The sequence below is a fragment of the Notothenia rossii genome (genome assembly GCF_949606895.1).
Source record: "Notothenia rossii genome assembly, chromosome: 7".
In the NCBI taxonomy this organism is placed as follows: domain Eukaryota; kingdom Metazoa; phylum Chordata; class Actinopteri; order Perciformes; family Nototheniidae; genus Notothenia; species Notothenia rossii.
The window spans coordinates 65,882,885-65,910,552 of NC_136905.1; the positions used below are offsets into that span (position 1 = coordinate 65,882,885).

The window sequence follows — 27,668 nt, forward strand, 5'->3', positions numbered from 1 at the left end:
CACACAGCCATTGTTCTAAAGTATGTCATTTAAAACAAAAAAAAAAGTTTTCTGATATTTTTGACATACTGTACTGTCGTTTTTATCATATTTTCGACAGTATACTATGTTTTATATTTTCGACTTACAGAATGTCGTTTTTTTTGTGATCTTTTTTTAACATACTGTACTCTCTTGATTTTCGACAACAGCTTCCGTATCATTTTTTGACATTGTATATTTGTCATTACATTTGATTACCTTCGATATTTAGGTTTAGACTTTTTCATTATACTATGATCTTTTTATCAAATTTTTGAAATACTTTGACTGAAAATAACAACTTTATTAGATGATTTTTATACTATGACTGTATTGTGACTTTGTGGATGACGTTATAGACCTATCTGTAAGTATTAACAGGTAACCCGGCATATGCCAACCTGGCTGTCCTCCATATCTGGCAGTATCTGCCATGTCGATCTGATGGAATCCTGATTGTGGTGAGATTAACACCCACTGATCATGAAAAGCGAGTGAATGTTCCCTCTGGCAAGTCAACCTTAGCCTGCCATCTGCCACACTGGCAGGCAACAGCCCTGCCATATTCTGTTAGTGATAATCATTTTTTCTAGCTTTCAAGGAGGAATATTTATAACTTTCAACAAGACCTTTAATGATACAAAAGCTTAAATGACAACAGTGTTCTGATTTTATTCAACAGCAATTACATAATGTTGTACTCTGTACAAGAAATGTAACAAATGTGCCTCCGGAAAAATCATGAAGTTATTCTGAAAAGGTAATTGTTTAGTTTGTGTTTTAAACATGAATACAGGCATTAACAATGTATTCCTCTATATTACAAATAGAGTCCATCTGGATTTGAAACATTTCCACCACTTTCCTCCTCCCTTTTAGCACCATCTCCCAAGCGACTAAGCAATACAGTACTCAGCGAGGGGGAAAATGGCCTGAATACGGTGTTGCCATGTTGTTCCCATTTTCTAAATCACCCTGAAAACACTGACTGTTCTTTTGGGTCCCGCAGGACAAGGTGTTATGCAAGATGTGATTTTAAGTAGGAATTGGGACAAAGAGCTTCTTTGGGTAACGAGCATCCTACTTTTATTCTCCCAAATACACATTGCTCTGCTTTGAGATGTCATATCCTGGAGAAAGGTCTTAGAGCTGTTTCCACCAATCCTTGATGTTTATAAGTCTTGTAGTTATTGTGTCTGTCCCAGGATTTCATGTTTACCAAGGTGACTGAAACAGGGGGAAAAAAGATTTTAAAAATGCATGCATATGCCAGGTGGAAATGTCAAGGCTAAGAGCTCTCTGTTGTTTCCCTGCACTAAAAGAGGCTATTAGTGGGCTCCTCTTGCTTTCCATGCTTATTTGTATTCAGTTTTTCGTCCATAATAAATGTGTCCTCCGGTTTGTTTCCTTGCTTGGTGAGGGGCTTCAGTCTGAGCTCCTCCCTGAACTCATAGTGGAGCAGACTGGGTTCATGCGTGCATAAATGAGCGTAGGCATCGGCTAAAGCCCGGAACTGGGGTATGGTGAGTTCTGTAGGGCGCAGAGTGGGGTCCACGTCTGCGTTCTGCAACATCTTCTGTGTCAGCTCAAAACGACTCGCCTCAGGGAACAGCTTTCTGGGGGGTGAAATAATTAAAAAAACATGAAGAAATGATTGTACAGATTTCTACACTCAGGTCGCTTTGATATCTTAATGATCATGCAAGTTTAATGCCATTATAAAGTTCAAAAAGAAGGAAATTATCCCTCAGCGATTGTTTCAAATCTGTGAAGTTAATTGAAATCACACAAAGGGCTAGAGCTGCTCATGAATTATTTATTTGTTTCACTGCCATGCTCCAGTCAATAGACCTAGGTACAAATTCACACAGACTTGTTCAAAATACAGGGAAGCTGTCATTTGGATGTCCAATTTTCATAAATTTGGCTGAAAAACTCTGCAGAATATTCAACATCCATTATTATTTTAAGACATTTCTCTGCATAAGATGTGTTTTCATGCAGGTAGGTGAGAAATTGTGAATTCCTCACACTCTGCAGTACAGATGCTTTTTAGCTGCTTCAGTGCTGGTGCCTCCTCTCCAATTTCGCTTCCGCCAACCCACTGTAGTTACATAAAATGTGCTACCTCGTCTTCCTATGCCACCTCAATGACTCATAATTGCTGCTCTCTTTCACACAGCCAGTGTTCTTTTGTTATCCGGGCCTACATACGTTTTACGAACACGCACGGGGGCGATGGGCAGCATGCACGTGGGCGGGTGGGACGGTCTCTGGTAGTTTTAAAAAAGAGCTCCGAGCGTGCTTTCATATTCACACTTTAGTCACAGAAAGCCTCAAAAGTAGAGACTTTATTTGTCGGATTGTATTGTGTGACAAAGACAAAAAAATTGAATTAATGGCGAGTTAAAAGGAGACGCAGCTGTCGGAATACAGGGAATTAAAAATGTAGAGGGAATGTTAAATGAGGATGGGACATGATTAAAAAGTGAAAAGAATCAAAAAGACGAGTTGTGTGCTTACTCTACTCCTTTGTAGCAGTACTTCCTGCGGAACTGGAACACATTCCTGATGACTTTCTCCACCAGCTTGAAGGGATGCTGGATCTGGGGCTGCACCAGAGGGGTGAAATGAACCACTCCCACGTCCACCTAAAAACACACAGAAAGAGCAAGAGAGATCTTAGAACTTGATTGCACTCGAGTGTGCTCATGGGAGTTTGGAAAGTAGCAAGAAAAGGGCAGGAAGGTGTGAGAGGAGAGGGGAGAATGCAAAGCGTGGTGAAAAAACACTGGAGAGAAAGGTTGCCTGACAAATGCCGAGAGAGATAAAAAAGCTGGACAAAGACAGAGAGAGAAGGGAGGGATCAATAAACTGGGATAAAAGAAAAGAGCAAGGGTAGAAAATGAGATGACGCAGCATGGCTGGCTGGCGAGCCGTTTCCAGTTGCCACAGTAACACCTGTGCGATGGACCATAGAAACTGAGCCTCTCTTTCCTGGTCGTGCTGCATCACCGCTGAGTTTCTCAATACCTACAGGCCTTACTCACTGTGGCACTCTGCTCTTCATCCCTCTGTCTTTGCCCCTCCGGCTCTACCATCTCCACTGAGGGTGAAACCAGCGGAGCATGAACACATATGGATCCAGTGAGGGGTACGTTAGGCAGCAACAGAGCTCATGTCCTGCTGAATAGGACTCAGTGGACACAGGTACTAATACCTTATCTGCTCTACATTTCTAAATGCCAAATCATATGTTTTGTGTCATAGTGTCTGTAAGGGTCCGCTATTGTCCTTGCAGCCCAAAATGTGTAACCGTTCCAAGCATGCTAAATGTGCTTGCTCCTGTTTTGTTCCATACTCTTACTAAAGGATTGTTTTAAAGAGAGGTTGTGTGAGGAGATTTGCTGTTATGGCAAAAAAACATACACATAAATTAAGTTCCTCTTTAAATGAAGGCCCCGTCCACAGGGAGACGTTGAATCCGCCAACGTTCTCTACCGTCCAGGGCTATTCAATTACACATTTATTTGGGCCAGATTTTATAACTACAAAATTCCGCTGGGCCAGACATTCAGCGGCCTGTAAAAAGCGGGTAGTGACACATTTTAAACCAACACATATTACTGCGATGAAAAAAATGCAATTTTTATTCATTGTTCATCTAACAAAGGTAGGTCAAAAAGTGCATATAAACACAACAAATTTGCATTAATTTAACAGAATCTGAAAAAAAGTGCACAGTTGTAGCATTACATTTGTTTGCTTTAGAAGTCAAATATTCAGGTTATTGTTTTTGAACCAGACACATCACAAAGTGCATTTACTGAATACAATAATAGCAGTCTTAATAAATGTCCTCACATACAAAGAAAACAGCTAAAGAGCTCCAATGCAACACAAAGAGGTAGTACTGTAGCAATACTATTTTTTCACTTTTCAAGTAATAACAAAAAAATCATACGTTTTGGTCACATTTGACCCAGACACATTACAAAGTGCATTTAAATGAATACAGAAAGAACTGTCAAACCCTTCAGTGCACAAACCCATAACAAGGGATACGGGTAACCATATGAATGAATACTACACTACACGTCTACTAGAGTAAACTAGGTGCTTACTATCACCTCATTTGTGATTTGTCATCACTGACTTTCTCAATGGGAGAAGGGAAAATTTTTGTTTTGAACAAGAGCAGTGATTTTTGGCTCATAGGATGTCAATGCAATCCTACGACATTGGTGAAGAGTGCTGTCAGTCAGGGAGCAGCGAGTGATACTTTTGATTGAGTTCATGGGTGAAAAGCTTGATTCACATGTGTATGTTGATCCAAACATACCGAGCACACAGATCGCTACTTTCTTAACGTTAGGGAACTGCTGTTTTTGACATCACTCCAAAACTTCGCTGGCCCGTTAGTGCGCTGCATGTCAATAAGTTCCAGTGTATTTTTCCCTTGTCGATGCAGGGGACCACTTCCTTTGCTCTGGTTGATACGTCCCCCTCTATTGCAACAGTGAAGGGGTCTCTGGAAAAGCCCATCACCTCTGTGGGCAGAGCAAGTCCATCCAATCGACCGGCAAAGTTCTTTTTCAACCTCGCAATGAAATCTGTCATCACATCCGTGATTGTGCCGGAGATGTGATGTGTTTGGGGAGCGTCGGAAAATGCAGCATCCGACCGGGGCTCAAGTCGGTCGCGAAAAGGTCCAGCTTGACTTGGATCTGCTCCACAAGATCAATGACCGTTTTGTCTCCGTTTACGCTTCAGAGTTGAGAGAAACATGTTTTACGATTGCTATCATTGGACCACCGTTACTAGCACCACTAGATGCACTTTCAAAAAACGTGCTGCGTTGTGGTTTGGTGGTTTCTATGCAACGCGGAGTGTCTGGTCTGGTACATGGTCTGTACTAGTGTAGGAATTTGGCTATTGGCTACGGGAGGCTGGGCCACTCGGGAGTTGGTTCTGGGCCGCATCTGGCCCGCGGGCCGCCAGTTGAATAGGCCTGGTATAGACGGTTCGTCCACACGAGGCCGACACGGAAACGCGGATTCGGAGCCCGAATCCGATACACGTTGATAACGGCTCCCAAAGTGGGTAGGTCTGAGGACGAAACGCTTGCGGCTCCGTGTGGCCCTATACGCCCTATACTTTTGGTGTATTTTGTGGCGGAAATACAGCGCCACTTACAGGCCTGGCATATGTACTACAGCGTCTCCAGAGGGTCGAGCGGTCTCGTGTGGACGGACACGTTTCTTGAGCCGATTCCGTGTGGATGGAAGACTTTTTTAATATCGAATTCGGTTCGTTTTCGTCTGTGTGGACAGGGCCTAATAAGACTGAATGAAGCTAAACTCTCAAATAACGTAACGTGGAATGTATAGTGGTAAATATGAAGCAATTGTAGTATAAATGGAATACATTAGTGCATATCAATGATGGAAAATATGTATAAGCCTTAAGAAAGTCATGGCAAAACTACAAACTACCACTCTATAGTCTTTCCATATAACCTGGCAACTAGTTATTTACCTAATGGTTGGGAGTCACTAAACGACACTAGAGGACCGGTGGTGGTGGTCACCTCAACTCCAGTTCTTCACGAGCTGCCGATCCCCGATCCTTCCTGTGTCAGCCCTAAGCTGACCTGACACACTGTGGAAATAACCGTGGCAGACTCAGCGGAGAACTCTTGCTCGCCTAATGCAAGCACTTAACTTTCAAGCTCATATACGTCTTTGCCTCTCCTCTCTCTATATATCTCTATATTGTTCGTTTCCCTATAAAGGATCATCCATTCTCTTTGTCTCCTGAATGCTGTGATGGGATCAAAAGAACCATACTCTATTAAGAGAGTATTCCTGGGTGTCTGTGCAGAAAAGTCTTTCAAGGGAGTCTCACATGATGATGGCATTCAGTGGTGCAAGTTATGGCTTAAGGGCCTACTGCACAATCAGAGAGATGGGGCAGCAGAGCAGAGTCTGTCTGCCTTCCCATACATGGTTATAGCATTACTTCCCTAGTGAGGGAGCACTGAGAGGGACTGGCTGATGTGGAGTCTATTTGTATATAACATTACAAGATTCTTATTATTACATTATTTGCTTATTGTGCTCATTGTATGTGCTGTGAGTTAGGAATAAATGGACCCAATCACCCCCCCAAGTTTTGATGGGGTGGACAGGAATGAAGGGAAAAGTTACATGAGAAAGTGTTTAGCTTGCAATATTGAAAGTAGCAAGGTGGAGTGCAGAGACTGAGAGAACACAAAGGTAGTCAGAACAGCACATCGCACCGGCCTTCACTTTGTATGGGAGCCGCGCTCCCCCGCAAAGCTAGGAAGCAACATTATGGTTTCCCACTATATCTGAAGAAACTTTAGAGAAAACAAATTACGTATGACAGAGCCAGAGTAGGGAGGGACTTCCACAGGCCGGCCGAATGATAATTGGAGGATCGTGTTGCCAAGAGACTCTATCTGAGTCTGCGCACCAACCAAAGACAACCAAGTCTAAACTATGGTATCTCTTCAGCTAGTCTTGACCAATCATAAATGTACAGGCAACGCCCTGTGTAATAAAAATGTATGCACGCACGAGGTTCGAGGCTCTTGACGGATTTGGTGGTTACAGATTACAGCTTTGCTGCCTGTGATTCCCAAAGACGTGATGAGTCCTTGGCCAAGTGATATATATCTTTTGCTCTCTTTACAATAAATAGTTAAAGTTAGAAGTTGTCTGTCTTTTCTGGAATTCTGAACCCAACACTGAGCAGACTGACAATGGGGCTCCAGGGGAAAACCATAGGCAGTGTTAGTCTTAATAATAATACATTTCAAGTGCTTTTTGGCTTTAGGCTCTTAACAAGATTTTGAGAAAAAAAACTGCTTTTTTAGCAAGAACAATTTACAAAAATCGACATCATTACTGCCGTCTACTTTGGTAAAGGACGTTGCACTTCCACAATGGGAATCCAACTGGATTGCTAAACATGAAATCCCATGAGCATAATAAAAACAGTGAAGTGGTAGCACATCATAGGTTTTATAGTCCAAAGGGACAAAGTATTAACATCATACATGTTAATTGTCGTACTCATGATGTCGCATACTGTACATTTATAGATATTAACATGAAAAGAGACAAAAGTTGTTAAGGAAAGACAGGCAAGCAGGCGCATGATTGGGAAACTTACGAATCATGTCGACTAAATATTTAAAATGCAAGTCAAGCATTCACAAAACGTATACGTGCAGACTTGTTTCCCCCTCTTAATCATACAAACACATACACAGAAGTAGAAAAAAGGGACATCTTATTTAGCTCAGCAGCCCCCTAGGTTGATACAATATGCCCTGAGGAGCTCCGCGTGCATCCTTGAAGATTGTATTTCTGGATTGTGTGACTCACTCACACAGCTGCCTTTTGCTTTTCCTGGGCCAGGGGCTGGCGTGGATAATTAGGGGAGGAAAACTAAAGTGGTCCGAGGACGCACAAAGGATTTCTAAGGAGCTGTTTAGATTCCTCCATTTCTGCGAACAACGGAGGTAACGCTCTGGCGCACTTCCGCAGCACTATCTCTTATCAGATCTATAGATCCCTGTGCTGCTTCTGAGCATCCTTCCGCAGTGGAGTTTAATGGGACGGACAGAGACTCAACAGCCTGAAGGATCTGTCCAATATTCGTGCAGAGAAGCCTTCAGACTCCACGGTCCAGCATAAGGTGGTCCACATTGAAGAAAAGAGGAATATTGAAGCTGTAAGTGCACGTACTGTACAGCTGTTGAGTTAAACTCGTGTTTAATTTAATGTTGATTTTTTTTTCACATTAAACATAGTGTTTCATTGAATTATTTATGTTTAGTGTCAGAATAGGCATTGGCTGCTTCCCTACAAGTCCATTATTAATACACTAACTCCATTAGATCATATGATGCATTTTAAATACTTAAAGTGGCAGGTGATGTCAAGGGCAGTGAGAGCCATGGCTGCATCATTTGGTTTAGAAGAGAGGCGTGTATTATGGCAATAAATCCCTCCACCTGTCACATCAACATGTAAGGATTCAGGTCGGGATTTAATATCTGGATAGCAAACATGCTCCTATCTGTGCTTTGGAGTGATGCGAGATCAGAACACCATCTGTTGAGAAGCAGCAATAAAAAAGGAACGTCTTTAATTTCACTCCCTGCTGGAATAATTGGGCTATTTATATTCCTCACTTCATGATTTAAGAGAGGAGCAAGGGGAAAATTCGATATTGGGACTATACAGGCAGCAGCATTTCAGCCATCATCTTGTCCAAGTCACTTTGCTGCTATGATTTATGTATGGCCTTGCTACACGGCTTCACTAGGTAGCGCCACAGGAATATATCCTGCTCCCTGCCATTAATCCTTCCCCCTGATAACCTCAACATGCAAGCAAGCTCCATCCTAAATCATGTGCCGTCACCTCGGCCCTCCATCCAGGTGCTATGAACATGCCTTAACCCCCACCCAAAATCTCTCAAATACTTTGCATCTACAGGGCGATCCTGAACTGGGGCAGCAGACTGACTCTTTGACCATTTCTGACAACCTTAATATCTCAACCTCCCCCCTCCCTCTTTCTCTACACGGACAGACTGGGAATGTTCAGACGGTAACCATTTGCAAACTATGTTATTAAGCAGGGGAAAATTATTAAATGATTACCACTAATTTAGCCTTTGATGTAAGAATCTATACTCAAGCTGATTAAAATGTTCAATTAGACTCATTTAAACACTTACTTTAAATATTTACATAGACTGAACCTGCTTCTCTCCTTAAGTATTGTTTACTAATCAATCTGATAAACCAACACCTTTTTTACAAAATATCTTATACTGCTTGTTCTCCTTGTAGAGCATTTGAAAAGGGCAGAATATGAGAGATCTCTATCTAAAAGTCACACGTCGCCTTTGTCTGCAACCTTTCTGACCCACTTGAGTACAATAGTCTCACATTTATATTAAAATAGTTATGAGTTCCGATATATCACGAATTTGACCTTCCTAAAGCGCAGCAGGAAACTCTATTACTGCAGCTTTGCCCTGTGGTTCTCCAGCTCCCCTTTATCCATTTCCATCTCAAACGTCTTTTTCTTGGTGACTTCTCGCCCAATGACGTGTGAGCGGTAATTTGTCATGTCCCTCTAAGCATAACCAACACTAGATGGCAGGCCCCCTGGAGCACCAGCCACTGTGCTACATGTACCTGAACCACCAGCACTTGCGATTACATAATAGCAGGTTCGGAGAAAAGGCAGGGGGATGGAAGAAGGCTATACACAACAAGGGAATACAAGAGAGAAAAAGCTCCCCGCGATCCTGCAAAGGAGGAAGAGCTGCATTAATCATGACAATACCTTGAAAAGACAACCTCCATTACATCAGTGGAAGGAGACAGCCTCTCTGAGAGGAAAAGGCAGCAGTCAATGCTGCTGAATGTACCAGGCTGATCTTGCTTGAGGGGTTCTGGAAGGAAGGGCTGTTGCTTCCTGTGCAGGCAGCCCAGCCTACAGTACTTCCCATGAAATTATGCACACAGGACATTCAAAACTGTAGCCCTAGTCTTTGACAAGATTAGCTCCTTAAAGAGACGCTTTCGTCATAGAAAATCTTGAACTTTGCCCAAAAATTTGAAAAATGTACTAGCCCAGTGGAACTGCAAATGGGGACAACATTGGAAAATTGGTTATGATGGGACTTCATCAAATGCCATTCCATATAGTTCTCTGGGAGTCAGTCTTAATGGAGTAAGTGTGAGCAATCGAGCAATGCTGGTCGTTTTGCATCATGCTGCAATTGTTTTACCTTGAACAGGTTTACACATGTTATCTATGGTGAAGCTAGACCCGGGTCCTGCTCAACAACAAGATTGCATTGACAACGAGATCACAGCTATCACACGACACCTTGCATTTCTGCTGTGAACAGACCGCCTAGGCAAGACGATGAGCACGAAAACCAATTACGCAAGGGAGGACATAAAAGAGGAAAATGCAAATTGAACGATAAAAGCCCCTCGTGTGGGCAAAAGGGAGCATGGCTGGTCTGGCTGTGCCTGAGAGCTACGCTGCAAAAAGGCTTGAGAGCTCTGCTGTGAGGTGATAAAATAAAGGGGACCACGCTTATAATAGCCCGCAATATCTTCACACATCACAGCCTCACACATCTGCACTCACCGGGCGTGTTAACTGTATTTTGCTCTTTTCTCTTTTCTCCCTTCATCTTTTTCTCTCCTTTTATCCACTCCCTCCATAATCTATTTATGTATTTATCTTACTCCCAACAGAACAACACCAGCATCAGCACTTAGTATCTCATCGGTTACAAGGAGACAGGTCACACACGGTATACTGTCAGTGTAAAACTGGAAAATGTATCTTCCTCCTGCAGTGGTATCCCACAAGGAGCCCGAAAAATGTAGGGCTGAAGGTCGACACCAACATCACACTGGAGGTAATGTGGTGTGCACCATTCCTGCATGCTTTCCAGATCTCATTTCCAGTAAGGGTCTCTTAGGGGAGGTTTACATGGATACAATGGGGGGAGAGACCGCTGTGCCTTATTATACAAACAGATCAATAGCTAAACAAATCAATCGCCACCAGCCATATCGCTGTTGTCAATGCCTGGTTGTTATAGTGTTAGTAAAGGGATAGGCAAAACCATCACTCACAGCAGGCTGTTTTTGCTGACTTGCCCATGCAGCAAAAATAATAACAACACACATCTGCGTTTACAAGGGTATCAGGTATATTAGTCCTTTCTGATTTCCCCCCCGCTCTCATTTTGCCCTCTTTGTCATTCATGAATCAAGGCCGCCCAGGCCACTCCCTCCCGGTTGTATGTCCTCTATGGAGAGGAGAGGGAAGACAGGGTAGCAGCTGTGAGTTTTAGGCTCCTGCTGACTGAGGCCTGATGAAGACGATGCCCCGGGGAGGGTCAGTTGGTCAGTTGCACATGCTACTCTGGACCATAATACATAAACAAACCAAGCTTCAAAGAACAAAAGTCTGACCAGTCCTCTGGTCGTAATGATAATAGATTAATCTTCTCTCCTAATTAGACTACCCTTCCTAATTGGGTAGTAGGGTTGTCTTTTAAATGTTAAATAGATTTTGCAACGTGGTCATTTCTTATCTATTAACAACACCTGTTTTGCATTGTGATGACTGAGCAGCTAGATTCTTAATGTGTTGGTTAGTTGGAATTACACAGAAGTTTCCCAAAAACAAAATCACTCTTTATAGCCACCACCTGCTTAAGCCACAAAGCCCTTCTGCAAAACGTTTAGCTTATTAATGTTGCAATTATTTTCATTATTTGTATTAGTAGTATTAATTTCACAAAAATCAATTGCTGAGACAGGAAATAAAAAAAGTGATATTCTCAATAGTAATAGTCATAGAATAAACTAAAACATTTTTTTTAAATCAACCCTGGAATAATAAGGGGAAGCATTTTTGTTAAGGGAAAGAGCGTTGAAGAGTTCAAATTTGCTTGGACATTGTATCTATAAAGACCGATTTTGGCTGAAATATGAAACTTAGATTAATTTAAATACGTTCAGACAATACGAAACAAGTAGCTAATTAGCTAGCTAATTTAAAGTAGAAACGGTTCAGCAGGCTGTATGAAACGCGATGAGTAACGGTTAACTGTTGTCATGACAGTAGGGAGTGACAGAAGTACAGTGGCAGTCGTTGATGAACAACCGTTTATGAAGTTGTTGTGAGGCAGAGAACGCTATTCTCCAGCACACACACACACACACCAGAGAGGGAGGAGAGAGAGAGAGAGAGAGAGAGAGAGAGAGAGAGAGAGAGAGAGAGAGAGAGAGAGAGAGAGAGAGAGAGAGAGAGAGAGAGAGAGAGAGAGAGAGAAAGAGAGAGAGAGATAGAGAGAGAGAGAGAGCGCTACGGTTATTTCTCCCAGGCTCCGGTCATGCTGGTGTGGCCGCTGGAGCCGGGATGTCCTCTCAAACACTGTCGCTGAGAAAATGGATGTGTTGAACGGACCCGCGAACCGGGCTGAATCCTCCTCACCAGCCGACTGTGTTTCCCTGAGTGACTGTGTGTGTTTACAAGACCACTGCGAACAACGTGACGCGCCAGCTCTGCACCAGCCGGGGTAAGGAATTATTTTAACACCGCTTTTCCCCATGCTCGGATCATAAAACAACAGTAAACAAATAGGACTGTACGTCGGGCTTATTTTTTTAAAGCAGGCTTGCCTATTTATTTAGATTTTAAAAGACCACATTTCCGATTCTACTTTAACGAAGTCCGACAAAATAGTATCAACCAAAAATGTGTTACATTTATAAAGTTTAATATTGGCGGCAGAAGAAAATGCTATTTAATTTTAAGCTAACGTTCTGTAACTGTTAAAATGGTATGCAAAAATGTTGAGGAAAACAGCAATTCAATTAAAGAGGTGGAATATAGAGTAAGTGAGAGCACTGCAGCTTTAAGTCCACATTGCTATTGAGCATTGCAAATACCAAACAAATTTTTCCCTCTCCAATAACATCTCCATGGGGCTCTGGTAAGGAGAAGGAGAGCACTAGAAAATGCATACATGCAGAATAACACCAGTGTTTGGCTTACCCACTGTAAAGTCAGCCAGAGCCAGCTCTTACCACTTGTGCTTTATGCTGCCCTTTGTTTCAAGCCAGAAAAGTCTGCGCTTGTGTTAGGTGAATGAGGGGGGGAAAGAAGGAGGGAGAGCACAATTCAATTTCTCATTTCACTCTCCTCCAGTCCAGGGGAACCGCAGTTGAAGGGCTGAGGAACTGGAGATTTGACTGACAGCTGCTACACCGCTTACAGAAGGGGAGGGAGAGGCGGCTGGGCAGTGGGGTCGTCGAGCCTGGCTGGCGCTGGGTGAATGCTGCCTGGAGAGGACAGGGCTGAGGAGAAGGCGGCAGCATCAACTCGATAAGGAGCATGGCATCCACGGGCATGCAGATATTTGGATTTGTCCTTGCGCTGTTGGGCATCATGGGTGCTATGGTTGCCACACTGCTGCCCAACTGGAAGGTCAGCGCAGATGTGGGCTCCAACATCATCACAGCCATTTCCCAGATGCAGGGTCTGTGGATGGACTGCACATGGTACAGCACCGGCATGTTCAGCTGCACACTCAAGTACTCTGTGCTTTCACTACCTGCGTACCTGCAGACTGCCCGCACCACCATGGTGCTCTGCTGCGTGATGGCTGCCATGGGCCTCTGCCTTGCATCCCTGGGACTAAAATGCACACGTTGGGGAGGTGGACGGCGCTCCAAGCGGCACGCTGCCATTGCCAGTGGCGGCTGCTTTTTCGCAGCAGGTTTTCTGTGTCTGGTGCCGGCTTCCTGGTTTACCAACGAGGTCATCACCAACTTCCTAGACTCCAATGTGCCCGAGAGCAATAAGTTTGAGCCTGGGGGGGCTGTGTACGTGGCCTTTGTTTCAGCTGGATTCCTTTTTGTCGGTGGGTCCATCTTCTGTATGTCCTGCTCGGGGAAGAGGCATGGCCCCCAGGACATGGTCCTGCTCCCTCCCCCTGACAAACTGCTGTTCCAGCAGCAGCAGCAACAGCTGCTCCAGCAGGAGCTCCAGCACCAGTACTGCTCTCTCTCACCATTAGACAATAAGACCGGCTACAGCCTGCAGGACTATGTGTAATAAAGCAGCGCTGTGTACGCTACGGCTAAAGGGAGACGAGCCTGAGGGGGATCCATCACGGCTTATGCTACACACTAAGGCTCCTCTCCAGATGGAGGTGGAGGATGGCAACAACTTTGAATTCATTTTCCCTTCTCCTCTATCTTGTTCTTCTCCCTTTTTCTGTTTTGCAAGCACAAGCAGTGGAGGTATTCCCTAAGCAGCACCTTGGAACAAACAGTGTGAATGTGTAAGAGCCGGGAGAAGGTGCTGCAGCATCGAAGGAAGCCGCTAACCAAATGCAGACATCTTTCATCAGTAAATCACAGAAAGAGTTCCCTCGAGGATGGATTAAGAAAATAAGGAAGCCTTCCGTGTAGATTTGTTTTCCTTGCCAAAGGTTTGAAATGAAAGAAAAAAGCAATCATTTAGCTGCTATTTACAATCGTCTGTTACCCTCTTAATTTCCAAAATAGGCATTTTAATGCCTAAGAAATCTTTTCATAGCAAGCCATTGTAGATTTTCGTAAACTTATCCACTAGAATGCTACGAGGAATCGATTGAAATAAATAGTCATTTTTTTTAGCTACTAGAATGATGTTGATATTTTGCCTCTAAAGCATGCTGTGTGGAGCCTGTCTGTGTATTAATACAGCGGCATGCCTGCCTGGTAGAAGACTGAGACATAGCCACAAAATGCCTGTGCCTGAAAAGCTGTAGAAACATTACCCTGCTGTAACTGTTCAAAGAGGACTGTCAAGGAGGAGATGTGGACTGCTGGGCTGGAGAACAGACAGAAAATGCAGTCTAAGAGTTGCCTGTTTCTCTCTGCGGCGGACAATATGAGAGAGACGGAGAGAAATTGATAGAAAGAGATACAACCTTTAAGCAGAGTGGACTATCTGCTGTTTAATATTTACATCAAGACAAAAACATATTGCCTGTAAGTAGCAGCCACCGATCATTACCCATTCCTGCACGCCCTCATAGACATGCACACCACACTCTCACTCGTGTGTGTTTTTGTACACAGTAAACACTCAGACACGCTGGCTTTCTGCATGTGCTTTTCACTCCTGTCATCCTCCCCCGCACTGCCATGGAAACAGAATTCAGCATTCAAATATCTGTATTGTCCGGGGGTACGTGCATGTCAGTCATTGATTTGGAGTTGTTTACGGGGCATCTTTCGCTCGAGGCATGGCTCCAAAGGCTTTAAATCAGAGCCTTAGCTCACACTACTTTCACTAATCCCCTTTAGTAGTCAGTGACATGAGGCAGCATCCCTTTTACACGGTAACAGGTTTTGGAAAATGCTGCTATGGTGTCTATACCATGCGAGCAGTCTCACAGGGATGAGCGGATGTTTAATGGTGCATTGGCAGGCTGGCGAGGAGTAGGCGGAAAAGGGGAAGCTTCTTGAGACAAGGTCTGCTGGGTAGCTGTGTGGCAGGCAACTTAAAAAAAGGTTTGAGTCATTCTCCATATGTGACTTGTTTTCAAAGTGCGTCAGCAGTGCGCATATGCTACAAGTCCGCACCTGCAGAGGGTCTCAGTTTCTTAAATTGATACCACTTGACTGAGCCACCATTCCTCTCTTTTCTACCTGCCACTCTCACTTTTGTTCCCCTCTGTGCTGTCTGTGTCACATGTCACATGAATGTGAACGCTGACAAGAGAAAGCTGATGCATGTTGAAAGCATGGCCACCCCAATCACCAAATCTCCCACCTACTCATATGTCAGTAGCACTGTTACGCTTTCCGACATTGATGAGTCTTCTGCTTGTTACTGAGGGAGGGATATATGAGGTTTTCCTGCTGGAGACAGGCCTTGGCAGTGATGTAAAGAACAGCACATTCTCTCCTTCTCTCTCATAAACATGCAGCTTCCTAGGGGGGAGCAGATGGCAAAGCCCAGCTCGCCACCTGCAGGCTGCTGCCGGCACGCCACGGGCATCTCTGTGGGCACCACTCTATGGCCAGGTTTCTACCCCACCCTGACTTATCTTGCCCAGCATCGACGACAGCCGACAGAACGGGCCTCCTGACAAAAGCTCACTGCCCAGGCACCATAACCAATGCAATAAACAAAGAAGAATGTGCCATGTCATCGACTTATACCAACACACGTTATGTGTTTTGAGAATGTGCCAAATCGTTTCATGATGACACGTTTAATACTATCTGGAGTTCTTTGGGTTTATTTTTTTATTGCGTTGTTTGTACATGAATTATACATCAGCAAATGTTTTATGGATTTGTGATTTGTTCTGCCAGACTTAAGTCTCAAGTCGACTAGATGCTTGTGTACGGTCCAGTGCAGCTTTCGAGTTTCGAGGGTTATTTTAAAGCCTCTTTATTCCTAATTTCCCAAAGCACAGCAAGACTTCCCCGGGATAAGAGTTTCATTGGAAAGACATGAGTGTGGTATTTTCTATATATATTTTGTATTTGTTTCAGGATTTCTGGTGTTACTGTAAGTCTGTGACAACTGTACACAAGTATCTGGGCTTTCGATGTGTTTGTTTAAACTGAGGGATCAGGATTCTCTCACATTGTTTCACTATAAAATACAATTTCATGTTCATACCATATCTTCTTTATAAGAAGACTCCTCGATGCACCTTTGCTTGTGTTACTTTATTCAACAGCAGTTTGTTACCAACGGCTGAGCATTCCAATATCCCTGGACCAGTACAAATACATAACACTTGTGGCACTCTGGAAAACAAAAGGGAACTATTTCTGTCTGGATTCAGAAAGAGAATAGGAGCTATAGATCAGCACGGGATTCCATTAGCTTATAATCGGCCATAGTGCAAGGTGACTAGGTCCTAAAAGTTCAAAAGAGTTAATACTCTCCTGCGTATACTGTACCAAAACATTGGTTTATCATTTTCATAACTGCAGCTTATTTTTGTGAATGCTTTAGCACTTCTTACTTTGCCAGAGCATATTTGTGATGATTAACAGTTCACAGGTTCTGATACAGTTGTCTCAATGTGCTTGTGCAAGTAGTTCTATTTTTTACCAATAAAACTATTTTGTGAAAGCAACTTGCCTTCTGCAGGTGGTCTGTGTGCAATCTTTCATGAGTGGGGTTGATAAGGATGGAGATAGCATTCATCTCCTCTGCCAAATGTACAGATTGTTGGATAGTCCAGGCTGTGCCGGGTGGAGCAGACATGCTGCTCATACGCAGAGTACAGCAGTATTAGTACGACTAAAATATGCATCCATAAACATTGCTATGTGGAGATGGGTTTGAATTCTTCCTTTCTATGAGGTTAATGGTTAGCTCTGTTGTCAGGTGTATCCGACACAAAGTCAAGAGGGACAACATGAAGAGCAGCTGTTGGTAATCATTAAAGATCAATAAAGGGCCTGTCAGGTGACAGCTGGGAATTAATACTAACAGTACTCTACACCAATATTTATCTTATTATTATTTGCAACATGCATTTTAATGACAAGCTTTAGGAAACTGTGTTTGGCATGAATATTTTCTGACATTTTCCAAATGATTAATTAAGAAAATAATATACTGATTAGTTGATTATTTTTTAACTGTAAATGGTCCTGATGAGTACAACGCTGAGTAACTTCATTCAATCGATTCCTATAAAGATATTTTGTTAAGGTTATTTTTTCTATAAAAGACGGATATTGGCTGATAAATATTGTTATTATTATATAATTATTGGCCTTTAAAATAATATATTGGTTAGTAAAGATGCAACCATTAATCACTTCACTTAGTAAATAAGGGACAGATAATTTGATCATGAAAATAATCTGCAGTAGATTGCAGCCCCGTCATTTAGGCTTTAATCCAGAAAAGGAAGAAACAAGATGTGCAAACGCATACAAAAATGTTAATTATCTCTTAGAAAGACAATCTTGAATTTCATAGAAAACATCCTGTCCTGAAAATGTGTTTCATAATATTGGCTTTGACTGAATAAAGACGTCTCTCGCCTTAAGCGGAGCTTGTTTTAAATCTGAATTTTAAACAGTATGTTATCCAACTTCAATATCTCTGTCATGCTGTAGCCTATACACTTCAGAAGCTTATTTAATAGTTACCTATCAAGTGTTTCTGAGCTCTCGTTACAGCTGATTGGAGCCTCATCTACACCCACTGAGTGAGAATGTGCTTCTCTGAAACAAACATGGATTATTCACGGCTCTCCCTCAATCTCCCACTCCTCTTAGTTATGCAACAAGAGTGCAGATCAAATAATCACTCCTCTCGCGGGGAAACGCTAATAAGATCTGCTCCTCTGTGTATTTAACCTACATTTTCCATCAAAGGCTTTCACCCCGAGTTGCCGCTATGACAGATCTGAAGTGTGTGAGAGGAGGTGAGCGCTTCTAAATCAGAGGCAGGGGCTAATCATGCGTCATTCAGGAGAATCTTTGAACTTCATTGCCATGTCAAATTCATAGCTTACAATACTGACCTTCTTGACCAGCAAATAACCTTTGCAACTGCATACAAAAAAAGGTGTGGAAGACAATGAAGCACTGACTGGGAGCGTTCGTGCATCACGCTGGCAGACACAAACAGCGAGACGGATATAAGAGCATATTAAGGAACTGTCATTCCATCGCTCACTATTAGCGATCACCACAGTGAGCACCCGAATGGCTCCATTTTGTCACCATACCTAATGTCTGGGCTCTTTGTTCTGGACAGCTGTTATGCTCATGAAGGTTCATACTGGAGATATAATGCGGCCATCAATGCTGAGGAAGAATGACCTTCCTTTGTTGTTTGCCTCTGGTCCCAGTGCTCGTGTGATGCTGGGGAATAATAGCAACGACCTTGGCTGGGACGGTTAACTGCTGAGATAGGCAGTAAAAGCTATGGAGGTGACAAAAGGATCGCTTGTGGGAAAACAATACAGTCTGACTGTTCAAAAGGAGGCCCTTTAATATTTTAGCTTTGAGCACGGGGCGGGGTGCGTGGCTGGGAGGATTCAGTGAGCTGAAAGTGAGGGAGGCTAAATAGTTTAAAATCTGTATTTCTCTTGATGATAATGATCATCATGAGCTTATTGTTTTGTGTTACAGAGGACTACAGTGGATAAGAGAGAGCACAGAAACACGATAACAAGAGAAGGCAGGGGAATACTTTCACACAAGGACAGAAACATTTGTGAAATTGTAAATGTAGCCTATTATGCTCATCTTTAGGTTCATAAAGCATAATAGGGGCCTTTTAACTTGTTTTTGATGAAACAATCATCATAGCTGATGATTTCTATGATATAATACGACCTGTACTGGTATGACACCACATCAAATCACCCACCAAAAAAATAACAATGAATGATGCTTAACTTAGAGCGTTAAAATAAACCTTCACGTTAATATTTTAGAGGTTTATGCCTCCCATTGTGGCAAGCTTTTGTTTCAACGACTTCATTTGTTATTGCATCATAGCACCGCTGGCAATTACTTATTTGAAGCTGACCTTCTTTCCTTGGGATATAGTCAGGGTTTTAGCATTATCCCTCAAAGTACATACATATTCTCCTGGCATGCTCACTAACTAAACAGAGCTGAATTTGCTAAACTCTGAACGCTGACTCTGAGCGAACCCGGCACAGTTTCTTGTTAGGCGGAGCACTAGATCTCTGGAGATGTTCATAAGCCAACTTTGCAAACCTCGGCATTTTGTTTAAGAAAAGAGGAAGAGGAGGAGGAGGTGGAGGAGGAGTATTTTTAGCTTTTCTTTACCTTGGCTCTGTGATGAATTGAGACCAAGCCTTCAGGCGTTTAACGCACCGACACGAGTCATTGAAATAACTTTGCCCGATACTCTTGATACCGTGTTTGGCCCCGTTTGAGAGATAGGAATAGGCCTGGATGAATTGTGTGCCTGTAGAATGCGTGGCGGGAGGTGAGGAAGCACTGCCGCCCCTCGAAGTAGAGTTCAGCTCTTAATGGGCCACTCCAGGTCACCGAGAAGATATCCATCACTGAGCCTGCCACTGCATTACAGCGCACTGAGGTGGGTCACATGCAACAGTGAAAAACTGAATTCAAAAGGATATCATTTATTTTAAGGATGCACAGTTTTGGATGCCTCCATTTAAGATGAGCCAATATTTTCCAGATCCTTTTGGTGGATTGATGATACCAATAGATGCACATTTCTTCCACCTTATTACAGTAAACACTAAGTCTCAAGTCCAGAAGTGGAATTAGCATTTATATGTCTACTGTTATTGTGATTTACTCATTCACTAGGCACAAAAACAAATTTCATTAGTAATGTTTGAAAGAAATGTCAGTTTGATGCAAAAATGTTTCTTTAAATGCCGATACTAATAACACGCTGATATCATGCTGGATCCCTAATTATTAACTTTTTCCAATCAAAAAGGTATGTATCTGCTGGGTTTTTACCGCCAGAGTTGCATGTTTTGCTGACAACTGCCAGCCTTAATGGATGTTCAATGCAGCATTAACATATTAAAACTCGGCTCTGCTCATCTGGCGTGTGCTCTTGGCCGACGATAGTGTACAAGGCGAACAGCTGTAGGGCTCTCGTCCTGTGAGGCTCAGTTAGTTGGCGGGTGATGGCTGATGCAGCCATTACTCAGAGCGGGCTGACGACTGGCCCAGACAACCATCTGCTGGAGGTACGCCTCGCTCTCCCTTCAGATCGATCTCTGTCATGAATCTGTCTTCCAGCGCTCTGTACTCTTGAGGGGAAAGCTTTGCAGGTTTGACATCCTTTTCCCGCTCTTGTTGCATTCCATACATCACATCTGTCCACATACAGTACTGACTGAATTCCTCTATTTGTTTCATCTCACTGTGGTACGAGTCAGTTTCCTGTTTATCCATATGATACAAAAATATTTATATCTCCACTTAGTTATCACTCCATCCTGCCAATGTATTCCTTTACCTTTAACTGTTTCTTCCCATCTCTGTCATTTAACATTTCCATCTCCCACTGCCATACCTTTGGTAATGACTAACACAGTTGCTATCTCTGTAGGCGCTCTGCAGCAGAGCCAGCATGTTGCTCGTGATGGAGAATCTATTGCACGACTTATAGACCTGCCTGTGACGGACACAAGTTGATTTTAATCACATTCTGCCGAGGAAGCAGAGAGGCAGGGGGAGAGAGATGAGCAAGTCAACACGCACTCTTAAATCTTTCCAATCAGCCATCGTCTATGTAAAGAGGCAGTGCAGATGAAATTGGATGACTGAATGTCCGTATTGAAGATGCAAATGCCTGGTAGCATTTTGCACTCGAAAACCCCTTGACCCCTGACGGGAATGCAAATTAGAAATATGTATAAGGACTAAAGCAACTGCAGGAAAGCAGCTTTTTGTCATAGCTTACTCCCTTAAAGAGACCTAACAGATATATGTATAGCTGTGAATGACAGGAGCAATTTAAATAGTGCTCGATCTGTCCGTCTATGTGAGAATGAGCAGGAGGAGAGTGGCTAATAAGGAAAGAGAGGCAGGTGTGATCTGCAGCGGGACAGAGAGCCTCGGGGAACACCATCAAGGCAGCCAATCGGCACTCTTAGAAACCTTCAAGGACAATCTCAGTCCGTCAATGTGACACGAGAGGTGCAGACCGGGGGCGAGAGGAACAAGACGGACAGATTAAACAGCAAAGATAAGACCCTATCAACCCCCCCTCCCCCCCCACAGACACACGTCAATACGGGTTGCTGATCTTAAATAGATTCAACATTTCCCTTCTCCTTATCCTATTAGCCTGCACTGGCCAGCTCCTATAGATTCAACTAAAAGGTCCAACAGCCCCCCACCCCTCCAAGCCTTCAACTGGAGCCATTTCTAATCATTGTTATTTTGAACGGTTCAGTAGTTTCATTGCTTTTCATGTGGCTCTCTGTGACCCGCTGTTTGTGTGATTACACAGCATTAAAACCACTTCAAATGTTGGTTCACACTCCACTTACTGCCATATGTGTAGCATTGCACCTGCTGCTGTCTATTGTATTTGCCATTAGGAATGTGGGGGTAGGAAAGCTAAAACAGCTAACCAACCAGGGGCATCTACAGTAGATTTCTGCACAGAATTATCATGTGAGCCTGTGCCATGATTCACCCCCTCACTCACAGCTGATCAGAGAGCCTCAGGTTTAGTCATTACAAAGACATGCCGATGGCAGACAGAGACAATGGCCAGTTGTGCTTCAATTTGAACACATCCCCCCTCATTAACACAATCAGAGATCCCAGAGCTTCAGTGGGAAGAAGATAATACCAATAATTAGATCACTGAGTCGATCTATTGGCTATAGGTATGAGTCACAGTCACACATGCTGCAGTAACTGAGAGAGACAGAGGAAGGAAGATAGAGGGCGAGATCTTTTATATTAGCTGGTGTTACCCCTCCATTATAATTAACTTCTTCCCATTTGCAATTTTCACTAGTGTCTCGGCTTAGCACGAGAGCACTACAAGCCGTTTTCATTCGGCATTCAGAGAATGACAATATTCTTCTGTATTTCATATATTCCTTACTAAAAGACAAAAGTCAGCTAAGAAGACAAAGGGCTGTATTTTCTATATCTGTTAATGCATCATATAAATCAGCTTTTAGACAACCCACTGCATTGGAAATCTTTATTCCTGTGTGCCACAATCTGAAATCTCCCTTCTGCTAGCCTTTGATGTTTTCCCATAAATCCGCCAGGTCATTGTTATTGTTCACGCAATTTTGCGTAATTACTCTGGTGTGCACCAGTAAATAATGTCATGCCATAAAGCTTTTTATGAATTATAACACACGACATTCTAGTAAAAAAGGGACCTGCACAATGCGGAGGGTACGATAGCATTAATATGGTCCGTGTGCTGTGTGATCTTTTATAGGACACCAGCAGCAGAGGCCTGCTCATCAAACGGCCATCATCTCTCCTAATGATATCAATCCGACCAAGTGCCCATTAAAGCATTTAGTGGGGGGAGCTGGCCTGTGTGAGCGCATGTGGGAGGTGCTGATTCATCTGCAGTGCGTCCTCTCTGTTCATGTTTATACAGCACATACCACCTGCATGCTAACATTTCCAGCACAGTCCAGCATGCAGAACTCCATTTAGCTCAAGTTTGACATGCAAGACATAGGAGAGTGAGAGGAAAAAGCCCTGAGTGTGATGAAATAATCATTGGGAGCCCTCTCTTCTAAGAGAATGAACAACCAGCAATGGTCCCATTCACTCTGCTGCGTTTTTACTCCACATAGGAGATCAAATATTTACCACCAGAGGGTCTCCTAAAGAGCCATCACATCTTCAAGGGACCAACAGTCCTTCTCTGACATCTACCTAACACCTATCCTTTAATTTAGGAAAAGGAAAACACGTTTTCATTTGTAACAAAGATGTAAGAGAGCTCCGGAGTCTCTTTGAAGAGTTGTTTGTAATCTCTCTCAAAGGAGCGGACCATAAGCCAACACTGATATTTCAACATTTGCAGCAGCCCTTATATTTTCTTAATGACCCCCTAGTCATATAAATCCTTAACCTGACAGAAAAGAAAAGCCTTTGCATTCGCATGTTACATAAGAGTGGGTGTCTTGCTTTCACCACTGATACAAACACACATGAAGAGAGAGAAATTGTTCCCAAAGAAGAACTAGGCCCTCATTACAAGGCGCTGTGTGATTGTGCCCACAACTCAAACACCCACCAGGCATCATTACAAACTAGAAAGGGTCCAAAGACTGAACAAAGACAACACTGATGTCTTAATGACGCCTCAAAGCAAGAGAAGGATTAGTGATGGTGACATGATGAGGGACTCTGACGGGAGCATGGGACTAGATGAGAAAGAAAAAGCTGTGAGAGAACCCACTTTTATCCTACAGCAGGGTAGGATCTGTAAAATAGTAATGTGTCCATCTACTCATGTTGTTCCGACAGAAACTGTTTCGATACTGCCACTAAAGGTCGAACACATTGCTTTATTTATTAGAAAGGGTGGAGTTTCATTTAGAGTGAAATCCTACCTTTGGTTTAGGGACGAAGGCCCGTCCAGGGATGGTGAAGCGGTTGTGGACGGTGCAGAGATACTGAGCCATGATGGACAGACGGCTCCTCTGTTTGCTGCCTGTGCTGGCTGTCAACCTCTGGATGAAGAGAACAACCAACGCACATTAGAGATGCACATTTATTGAGACTGGGTTAGTTGTCGTTTTCATGTAATGTTGCTTTCAGTTAGGACTGGGTTAAATGAAAAAAGGATTATCTGATTCTAAGTCGATCTTCATTTGAATGATCAGATATCAATTAAATCCTTTTTTTAATAGATTTGGCTATGTAAGGAACTAGCAAACCACAGTTTAATTAAAACACGATGGGAGCTGTGTCCTTTGTGGCATAGCCAAGCCTGAAGGAGAGATTTGGTTTTGAAACTATGAAACTAGAGAAGACCTGGACAAAAGCAAAGGCATATTTAGATGGGCAAAATTGGGGTAGAATATCTCTAAATCTCTGAACTCAACTTTAACAATAATGTGTATTTGCGCAATTTACAGCATTAGTTCTCCCAGAATCTCTTTCATAATCCAACCAATATTGGTATTGTAACTGATCTGTAACTTAAAGGAATATTCAGCCAATTCGAGTAGGGTTCTAGTGAATAAGGAACAAAATAAATCTATTTGAAATATCAGCCTTACTTTTACGGTTAAACAAACACGTCTAGAAAATATTACATAAAGACCAAAAACTGGAACAAGTGTTTATTAATTATTTTTTAATGTGTCATAATAGAAAAGCTCTGAATGATTTGATTGGCCTGAATGATAAAAACAAAAATTCTGATTAAATATGGATCATGAAAACCAGATGTAATCATGACAATAGCTAAATAAGTACAAAACATTTTCAAACAGTGGTGACTGCACAGCAGAGGAGCAAATAAAAGTATTGAGTAGCTTGCAGTTTTTGCACATTATAAAGTATATCATGACGGAATCTGGGCAGCTGGACATATCAGCAGCATCCCCACAAATATACACCTTGAAAACGGAAACATGCCAAAGTGTTTACGTACCTCTGCGACCTCTTTCTGAAAGGTGAGAGTGAGTTGGGTGCGACCGAAGGCGAAGGGCCCCGTTCTATTGGCTATGTTCTCCAGCCACTTGATGATGAGGGGGGTGGAGACGTTGAAGGGGAGATTCCCTATGATGTGAAGGTTTGGAGGATCTATGGAGCCAGAAACACACAGTTAAGTTCCTTCGGATTTACAACACATGACCACGTGATAGCTTTTATATTTTCACATTCTCACCTCCATCCCATGGCTTAGAGATGGTGTCTGGGAATCCCCGGTCCATTCTGTAGGTGAGAATGTCCCCATGGACAATCCTCACCCTCCCTGGAGCTGCCTCAGACAACAGCTGTAGAAAAAGATGTGACATTAAATGAGAAAAATGAAAAGGTGTTGGGGGAAAAACTAATCATCAGTCACTCTGCGGGTGGCTAACGACGCTGCAGTTGAGAATAGATCGACTTCTCTCAAGAAGCTGACAGGTGAAGGTGTTACAGCTTTTTCTGCTTAGTGACATAATGACCTGAATGACATTGTGCATACGCCCGTGTCATTGTGGCTGCTCAATTTACCTTCAGCCCCGAGATGAAGCGTGTATCCTTCTCCACCACGAGCACGTCTGTCGCTCCGGCGTTAAGGATGGAGCGGGTGAGACCACCAGGGCCCGGACCCACCTCGCACACATGGGCGTCCCTCAAACAGCCCGCCTGACGCACTATTTTGTCTAAAAAGATGGAGATAGATGACCAACTCAATAGTGCATTTCATCAATAATTTTGCAGAGAATCTGTGATTGCATTGTAGTTAAACTCATGCATCATATAAATTAAACGATACTGCTCTATCAAATATCTTCATCACGGGTATCTAAATTGAGATTAATAGTGTGTGATGTTACAATACCTGTCTGCCTCTATGTGATGAAGATGAGGTGCATTCATCTAAGAGTCACCTTGCCCAAGGACAAGAGAGCAGATCAGACCTGCACTGCATCACTGATAATTATATTAAGGCTGAAGCTCTGCAAGGGCTGTAAACAACTGACTCCATTCACATTAGAAAGGGATCTACTCAACCTTGCCCCTACAGCAAAGCCTGTCAATTCCAATGCCTTGAAACAAGGCTATGTGGAGCTGTGCAATCAAGTGCATTGGAAGAAAAAAAAACACACCATTGTGCCCTCAGTGCAGACATGGTAACAAAGAACAGGAGCGACTAGGTATTGGTGCACTGCAGATAGAGCGGAAGAAAAAGAAAGCAAGAGTGAGGCAGACTTACCGGTGAGCCTCAAGTCCAACAGGAAGTTCTGTGAGAGCTGTTTCTCAGCTCGCAGGTTGTACAGCTTTATGATCTCGCCTATGGTGGGCAAGGGAGGCAGACGGAAAGAGGACAGTTTCGTCGAGGCAGCCATCATTCAGGTGAAAACTGTAGGAAACAAACACACAAAATGGGGAGCAACAAATCGATTTAGAAGCTGAGAGCGTTAAACATGTGAAAATACAGAAAATGGCAACATAATAATCTTTCAGTAATGGTATTCGAGAGATTTTGCGAAATGTATGTTATGAGTGACCTTTTGAATTAAAGACACCAAAAGGTAATGCCTTTAGGGTAAAGTAATTGTCTCATGTTGGTAGGTCCTTGCACAAGCATGATGTGTCTGCCTTATTCTAACCTTTACATTCAAAAGGATTTAAATGTTCCCACAATTATATTACAAATGACACAGTAAGTAAAACAAAGGTTGGTCTTATCTGATGAATGTCAGTCAATTCTGTCACTTTAAATGATCAATTCCAATTACTTCTTTATCAGGTAATGGCATTGATAACAATGTCTAGACTTAAGCTGAGGTGTCAGTGCTTAAAGGTTGAATGTGTGTTGAACTTTAGCGTGTCTTATTATAAGATCTCGTGCACCACCTAGTGGTGTTATAACAGACCAACCTAAAAACACAAAATCAGATGCTTTATGAAAACTGTTACCCTGTCCATATCATAGACTGTTGTGTTAACCGACTAAATCTGAACCAAAAACCATATCCCTATCCTCAACTACTGTGTTTATGAAATGCTTTACCGGACCCTAACATTACCCTAACTCTAATCATGGAGAGGGACGCTATGGGAAACATCATCTTAACGGAAGGGATGCACAATTAGAACAAAGCATATTGTGCATCAAGAACACTTAATATTCTTTCACTCAACAAATAGAAAACACATTGTAGTCTAACAATTAAACGGCCAATAATATTACAATATAATGTGGACATCACTGCACATCAATACCATTAACGGAGCAATACAGCAACCTACAATAACCAATAATGATGCATTGAAACGACCTCAAACTGGAGCCAGTAACTTTTCACCCGTGTTGACAGCTGGCTGAGCTGTGTGACTCTTGAGACACAGTGGATAGCATAGCAGCTAATGTTAGTTTCTTGGTCTATAAACTGCCAACAGAGCGCATTCAAAGGCAATGAATTTAGGCAGAACACTTCATCTTGTTTTTAAACGCAGACATAAAACTAATAACACATTTATAACGGTATATAACAGCGACATAAGCTACAAATGTAGAAGAGTTAACCCACGTTTCTCACCGGCTACGTTTTCGTCCTTCACACTTCCCTATACGTAATTTTGAGTGTCCAATGAACCTGCCAGAATTCTAATCCAAACCAATCAAATTCAAAGAGGCGGGGTTTATCTTTGTCCTTGAAAAGCCGTTCATTGTTGATGTAGTGGTGCGTCAAATCCAAAAGAGGGCGACAATGCACATAGATTTTTGCAGTAAATGTATTAAAAGCACGTTGAATTGTTTAACATTGAATCTTGATCTCATTCTCTTTTTTTGCCCTATCAATTGAATCAGTGGGAAATCAAATAA

General features: G+C 42.7%; 2 protein-coding genes across 7 annotated transcripts; one reads left to right on the forward strand and one right to left on the reverse strand.

The window, feature by feature from the left end:
* Nucleotides 1-630: 630 nt before the first annotated feature.
* tfb1m (transcription factor B1, mitochondrial) lies at nucleotides 631-27,453 on the reverse strand. 2 transcript variants are annotated; one of them, XM_079694437.1, is made up of 8 exons: nucleotides 27,373-27,453; nucleotides 26,052-26,198; nucleotides 25,346-25,497; nucleotides 25,014-25,122; nucleotides 24,777-24,928; nucleotides 23,728-23,847; nucleotides 2,545-2,672; nucleotides 631-1,637 (listed from the first exon to the last, which is right to left on the reverse strand). In XM_079694437.1, exons 2-8 carry the CDS (start codon nucleotides 26,185-26,187, stop codon nucleotides 1,337-1,339), a joined length of 1,098 nt encoding a protein of 365 aa, XP_079550563.1. In that variant the 5' UTR covers nucleotides 26,188-26,198; nucleotides 27,373-27,453; the 3' UTR covers nucleotides 631-1,336. The 2 variants fall into 2 exon arrangements, with proteins under 2 accessions (XP_079550563.1, XP_079550564.1); XM_079694438.1 differs by having other exon boundaries at nucleotides 27,382-27,443.
* LOC307047456 (claudin-20) lies at nucleotides 6,856-16,764 on the forward strand. 5 transcript variants are annotated; one of them, XR_013810429.1, is made up of 4 exons: nucleotides 6,856-7,785; nucleotides 10,346-12,186; nucleotides 12,819-14,650; nucleotides 15,595-16,764. XR_013810429.1 is itself a non-coding variant. In XM_079694439.1 (3 exons), the coding sequence occupies exon 3, from the start codon at nucleotides 13,005-13,007 to the stop codon at nucleotides 13,725-13,727; it is 723 nt and encodes a 240-aa protein (XP_079550565.1). In that variant the 5' UTR covers nucleotides 6,856-7,785; nucleotides 10,346-12,186; nucleotides 12,819-13,004; the 3' UTR covers nucleotides 13,728-16,764. The 5 variants fall into 5 exon arrangements, 3 of the variants coding, with proteins under 3 accessions (XP_079550565.1, XP_079550566.1, XP_079550567.1); XR_013810430.1 differs by having other exon boundaries at nucleotides 12,819-14,106; XM_079694439.1 differs by having other exon boundaries at nucleotides 12,819-16,764.
* Nucleotides 27,454-27,668: the final 215 nt, after the last annotated feature.

Coding starts and splice junctions, on each gene's coding strand:
- LOC307047456 (XM_079694439.1), top strand. CDS start 13,005: ATGGCATCCACGGGCATGCAGATATTTGGATTTGTCCTTGCGCTGTTG.
- tfb1m (XM_079694437.1), bottom strand. CDS start 26,187: ATGATGGCTGCCTCGACGAAACTGTCCTCTTTCCGTCTGCCTCCCTTG. Junction 23,848..24,776: donor TTCAGAAAGAGGTCGCAGAG/GTACGTAAACAC, acceptor CTCTTCATCCAG/AGGTTGACAGCCAGCACAGG. Junction 2,673..23,727: donor CCTTCGTCCCTAAACCAAAG/GTAGGATTTCAC, acceptor GTGTGTTTTTAG/GTGGACGTGGGAGTGGTTCA.